The 6,517-nt window shown below is 47.3% G+C and overlaps 1 protein-coding gene across 1 annotated transcript in view; it reads right to left on the reverse strand.

Moving 5' to 3' along the window:
* Nucleotides 1-3,411: 3,411 nt before the first annotated feature.
* The window catches only part of kndc1 (kinase non-catalytic C-lobe domain containing 1), a gene marked incomplete at its 5' end in the record, with an annotated part of 23,062 nt that continues 19,956 nt past the window's right edge, over nt 3,412-6,517 (reverse strand). The window contains 4 exon segments of the mRNA XM_079362310.1: nt 3,412-4,000; nt 4,933-5,090; nt 5,409-5,468; nt 5,778-5,900. Of these exon segments, the coding sequence (XP_079218436.1) occupies nt 3,772-4,000; nt 4,933-5,090; nt 5,409-5,468; nt 5,778-5,900 (570 nt within the window). The 3' untranslated portion in view covers nt 3,412-3,771.

Below are 6,517 nucleotides of genomic sequence, written 5' to 3' on the forward strand. Positions count from 1 at the left end.
CCGCCCCGGCAGAAACGCTCAGCTCCTGCTGACTCCCATGTTACATACAGTAGCTCAGAGGAAAGGTGAGAACAGATCTTATTAGTCCTGTCTCACTCAGGGTTTCTCTTTGAAACAATAGGCCTACATCTTCATTTGGTCATGTCTGACCTGATGCATTTCACCACAGAGGGATTAATTTATGCTCAAATGTTTCAGGAGGTGGAGAGAACAGGCCCAAAAAAGAAGAGATGCTTTTTCATTTCATTTACTTTCCCTGCAAATTTACATTTTCTTACAGAACACACTAATAAATATCCAAAGCAGCAGTTCAAAGAGGAAACCAGTCCTCAGTCAGATTTAAAGGTATACTGTCATATTATTGTGTTCTTATTCCAAGTTATACTTCACTGCAGAGGGGAAGTTACTGACTCTACTAAATATCACATAAACAACACTATGGTGCCTGTAGTCTCATTTTATAAGCTGCATGCTGACTTGATTTCATGTTTAAAGTAGCTGTTTGTTCCTCTTCCTTCACTGGAGAGAAGATGTTCATCGTCTCCTCTCTGTGAAGGAACGATGCCAACACACACACGTGGAGCTGTGCTGACATTAAAGATCTTTTCAATATTTGTGGAAACATGTTGACCCACTTTATAGTTTCCCATCATAAATGAGTCGTTCTGCTTCAGTGAGATCCCAGTTAAAGGCTGGACCGACCCTGGGGTCCCTGTCTGCAACACTTCAGGACCACTGCAGACAGCGACAGTTATATTAAAGGTTCAGAGGAACATTAGCTCCCTGAGCTTCAAACACGTAAGAAGAAAATATACCAAAGAATTGTTTCACTTTTCAAACTTTCAGATTTCACGACAAAAACTTCACAACGTCCTTTTTTTAAATTAATGAAATGATGAACTTTTCATTTTTAACTACATCTATGAATGCAGACTTTAAGCTCAGACTTGGAAGAAACTTTTCTTATTATTTTTAATTAGCTTGTATTTTTAAGATGATAATTAATTTAAAGTTAAAATTCCCCTCCTTAAAACTTTCAGCAAAGAAAAACAGAAACTCTCTGTCCTTCATCTTTTTGGACAACAGATTTGACTTCTGACTTTGCTCTGAGTAAGAGGAGGGGATTTCTCCTCTTGTCTTCCCTAAATGCAGCGTGGAGGATCCTCTGTCAGACATATAGAGCATAAACAGACTGGTGTCCCCCTTCACTTTCTGAGAGCAGGCCTGTTGTTGAGATGTGCTCGGCTCCCTGCTGCGCGCTGGCGCCAGCGTTTGGCGCTTCAAACATCCAGATCAAAGGTTTTACAGTAGTTACACAATTTGGTCTGATTGTTGCGCGTTCACATGTTAATATGTTAAAACAAGCTGTGAGGAAGCCAAACAGGCCGCCCATAGAAACATCAGCTAATCCTTCAATGGGCCACTTCACATACCAAAGGCTGCAATATCAGCTTATACATCTCCAATTAGGGAGGATCAATTACTGCTCAAATCACTGCAGCCGCACTGAGCAGCATCAGAAGGTTGACGAGGTTTGGGATTTAATGTGGATATGTTATGACTGACTCAGAGTCACACCAGGTCCTCTCGGCCACACACACTGAGACCTCTCTCCTCACGAGCCGTGGGATGTCCGCGTGCAGCAGCTCAGGGACAAAAGGCGCTAAACTGATCGTTTAGTTATATGAGTGAGCAGATAAGAGGCTGAGCCTGCTCGTCTCGTCTATCGGTGATCTGTGGAGGCTGGAGTCCCTGCAGTCTGCTGGGGCTCTTTATCTGAGCAGCTTTGAAGATGCTCCCTGATCCCGTTAGAAAACAATGAAGAGCGCGCGGGACGTCGACGTCACACTGTGCCAATTTCCTCACCTCAGCCTCCATGTATGGAGTGAGTGTGAGTGTGTGCGCGCGCGCGCGCGTGTGCGTGTCTGTCCCCGGGGAAGAACCGTGAGAAGTGACTGTGTTATAATTTGTTGTGAAACAGTTTGGTTTAGTAATCCTGAAGTGCAGAGTGTGTGTTTGCGTGCAGAGTGTGTGTTTGCGTGCAGAGTGTGTGTTTGCGTGCAGAGTGTGTGTTTGCGTGCAGAGTGTGTGTTTGTGTGCAGGCTCTTCCTCTCTGTCTTTTCAGGTGGCTCATTAAACATTCTTCCACCTCTCTCTCTCTGAACCACAGGGAAGAGGAAAACCTTCCATACCAGTTCATTGGCAGATATAAATAAAAGTCCTGCATCCATTTATCAGCAAGTTGTACCAAAATAAGACACCAATAAATCAATGTCAGCGCTCCACTGTGAGAGCTGTGAAGTGAGTGTAAACAGCCTGTGTTAAACAGTGACATGTTGAATGTATTTAAACAGGAGTAAGGACTGTTAGTAAAATAAAGCAGGTTTTATGGTTTTAAGACTGCGACCTCGGCCCTTTACCATCCTGCAGGGAAAACATGCTGCTGAGTGCTGTGACTCAGAGGGGAGTGAAACACACACACACACACACACACTGCTCATACTGCAGGTAAATCTGAGTGGCATCAAGAGAAACCTTTGTTCATGGTGAATCACAAAGACAGACAGAAAGGATGGAGGATGGGATCCTAGTGAAGTAAACGTGCAGCATGGTGATGTCACAGGTCACGTTTGCACAGCTGGATGTGGAAGTGTGATTCTATACAGGAATCAAAGGAGCTGACAGAGCCATGCAGTGATTTATAAAACGCTGTATTTCCACTTTAAATGCAGAGCGACAGAGAGACTGAAGGAAACCTTCACATTTGTACAAAAGCAGAACATTAGTGAAAGTTCAGGTTTCACAGCTGGCTGTACGTCGTTCTATAGTTCGATGATGAAAGATGAGCGGATGCCAGTGATCAGCTCTGACACAGGGTCAACATGCTGTAACACAGAGAGGGTGCATCCACTGATGGTTATCTGAAGTCATGGAGGAGGTCTCCACCCACAGCATCCCACATTACCCAGCAGGCCTAGGAGCAGCCAGACCGCCCCTCCACCACAGACATGCTGTCCAGGCCGGGCGTCTATGAGACCTCTTTATTTGAAAAAGAGGTCCAAAGAGACAGAGACACACTGATCATTTAAAGCATTCTGCATCATGCTGACGTCTCACTTCACTACATGAAAATCAAACTTCAGATGTTTAACATGGTGAGCCTCCATTCTGTCTCTGGATCCAGGTTGGCTGTGTGTTAAACTCAAAATAATCCCATTCACTTTGAATTAGTGAAGCCTGAACATGAAGCTCTCATATGATCCTGGACTGCATGCAGCCGGGTTTAAAAACAGGTGCAGATAACCTGTGGAACACACTGGATCTTTACGGAGCTCCTCCAGAACAGATACAGTAAAACAAGGCGTGCACCACAAACAACAGAGGAAGTGTGATGTGCACCTCATGAACACGCCCCCTTCTCTCAGAGCACACTATGAAACCTGATGATGTATGTTTGTGTCCCCTCAGAGACTCTCAGCTGTGCGTGTACGTGTCCTGTCTTCAGAGAAGCCTGCGAGGAGGGGTCGGATCATTCAACATGCTTCATGTGAGTCCGTTCACTAACAGACATTTTAGAAACTCTTTCTATGATTCATAGTTTCAGAAAAGCTCAAAATGCTCCAGAGGAGGGCGGCCATCTTGGTTCAAATTGCCGCCGCTGGGTCTCGGTGTTGGTAATCCAGATTGTTATTAAAAGGTTAAACACGGTCACACAGACTGATCAACACGTCACACAGCTCCTGTGAACCCTGGTCATGGGGGGGGGGGGTGTCATTGGAAAGTGGCCTTAACCCTCCTCAGAGTGTCCTGGATCCTCCGTGTTTGCCGCTCACTGCTCTGCTGGAAGTTGGCATCATTGTCTGCAGCCAGAAGGTGGATGTTGGAGGTGGCGAGCCGGGTGATGCGGCTGCGGAGGTAAGCCTGCAGTTCCCGGTCGAGCTTGTAGGGGCACGTACCCTCCTGGAAGGCATGGACCTGACTCACAACCTTTGCTATGCTCCTTTAGCCCACGATGGATGAGAGGACATGTAAAGGAGACAAAAGAAGAAGAGGAAGTGTGAAAATATATCCTCATGCACATCAGGTCTGAGCGCTCCTCCAAACAGCCTCAGCAGCTTTGACCTGATTTGGAGAGGGCGGGGCTAACCTCCCGTCCACAGCACCCAGCTGTGTTTCTGCTACATCTCCTGACCCCAGCATCTGGACGCAGCCCGGCTCCTCTCAGCATCTGGCCCAAAACCTCTTTTCCAATCAAACCCCATCCCACGGGCGCCATCTGGTGCAACACTGGCACCCCTACCGACAGCTGTGCCATCGCCGCCCCTCCGCCTCGCTCTGCGACCTCAGCATCTGGTCAGCCATATTGGAGAGGAGGAAAAGGACACAGGAAAAAGCGTCCTCGAGGAGAGTTGGCCAACTTTGTCATAAATGGATATTTGAGATGTGGGCAGAGAGCTAATGATCTGTAAATGACTCCGTTAGCTGCAGTGATACTGTGAGAGCTATCAGGCTAATTTAATATCAGTGCAGATGAAAGCATGCAGAGACATGATGAGGGGAGGAGGGGTTGGTTTCATGTCCTGCTCCTCACAAATAAAGACAGATAATTACGACGCTCCTGAAGCTAACAAAGGACTGTGAGCCTGTGAGTGTTTATGGACCCTGGAGGAGACGCGCAGGGCGATAACGTGTCAGCATTAAGTCAAAAAAGCAGTTTTGATAAAAAGACACCATTTTGGTTTTCTGGTGTTTTTCTCCGGTCCAGCTTCGATCAGAACAGACAAACACTGACTGACTAAAAGAAGGTCAATGCATCCGGCCCGTCGGCCCCCGTCGGCCCCGCCAGCCCCCGTTGGTCGTCAGCTCTCGTCTCTGCGGTGTGTTCAAGTGCAACTTTCTGGCAGAAGGTGAGGCGACGCGCCGGCTTTTTACCTGAGCTTGGTCCACTTGTACGCTCCTGTGGTTAATGTGAGCGCTCCGATCTCACGCTGCTGGACGTGCATGGCCAGGATGTGTGCAGACGGCAGGGTGGGCCTCCTCACCGTGTGTTCTCCTCCCATCAGACACAGGTCATCACTCTTCAGAAACACCTGAGAGACAGCATCATCATCATCAAAACAGAGGAGCAATGAAGCATCCAACAATCGTCTACACCTTTCCTATTATTGCATTTCTACAGAGAAGTGAGGGAGCGTCTTTAGAGGGAGACTCTGAGGAGCCAGCTGGAAGCTGTGAGCACGCCGGGCTCGCTCCAAGCTGTTTTTCTATCCATTCGTTTGCCCTGCAGCCCAGTTTCACAATATGTGAGTAGCAGAGCCTTTGGTAACAAACAACATACAGGAGGGCTTTCTCAAACACACACGAACACACACCCACACACACACACACACACACACGCAGAGACACACCTGCACAGCTCGGAGCTCCTCCAGGATCTCACACACCTTGGGAGACAGATGTTTCCAAGCCTGTTGGCAAAGAAGTTTGAAATGAGAGCTGATCACACGCTGGCTTCAATGAATATAATCACAGTCACATAAACAGAATGTCTTTCATATTATTTCTCATATGTGCACGTGTGTGTAACTGTGAGTGTTACATGACTCACATTCTCTCTCCATCTTATCTGAATGCACTTATGCTGCTTAGTTCTAATTTTCTGGACTAACACCGAGCGGTTCTCACACAGCCGCACAAAAACATTTAGCTCGGGGCGTCCGACTTATTGCAGACGCTCAGAGTTAGTGTAAGGAGGAATTTATGAGATGCAGCCTTACGGGTAATTGCCTCACAATCACGTTCTCCAGACCTCCGAGGACCTGCATGGCAGTGGAAAAGTTTCTCGCTTCGTAGCAGTGTTTCCCGATCCACAGAAACTTGGTCAGCACAGCCGTTTGAGTCTGCAGGAGGAGACAGCTTGCAATGAATAAAAGTGGAAATGTAAACAATCAAAGAAACCCAGCAACCAGTTTCTGTAGAAAAACGGACAAAAACAAAAAGTCAGTATGTCCTCCTTCTAACTTTAGATTCTGCTCCTGAATGCTCTGGATCTGATTGGACCAGAGAAGGTAGGCGGGGCTTTGAAGGCCGTTTTGGACGCCCCTGGGTTTGCCAGATATGAGAGCAGTTATCAGGTGAACAGGTGTTGCAGCGATGGAAGCGGGCAGAGGAACTGCTTCAGATAGAAGTGATTGTACCCGAGCTAAAAAGCCTCTGCATGTTTCTAATAAGCTCCAGCAGCAGAAAGCTGCTCAAACTAGGATCAATGTTGGAGATGAAACATGGAGAGAGGTTAGAACGCAGAAAGCTTTACAGACCCATGCAGAGCTGGCTAAACACTGAAGCTACAGTGTCCACCACATGCTGAGCTGGCTAAACACTGAAGCTACAGTGTCCACCACATGCAGAGCTGGCTAAACACTGAAGCTACAGTGTCCACCACATGCAGAGCTGGCTAAACACTGAAGCTACAGTGTCCACCACATGCAGAGCTGGCTAAACACTGAAGCTACAGTGT

This window comes from Symphodus melops (assembly GCF_947650265.1).
Source record: "Symphodus melops genome assembly, chromosome: 15".
Classification (NCBI taxonomy): Eukaryota; Metazoa; Chordata; class Actinopteri; order Labriformes; family Labridae; genus Symphodus; species Symphodus melops.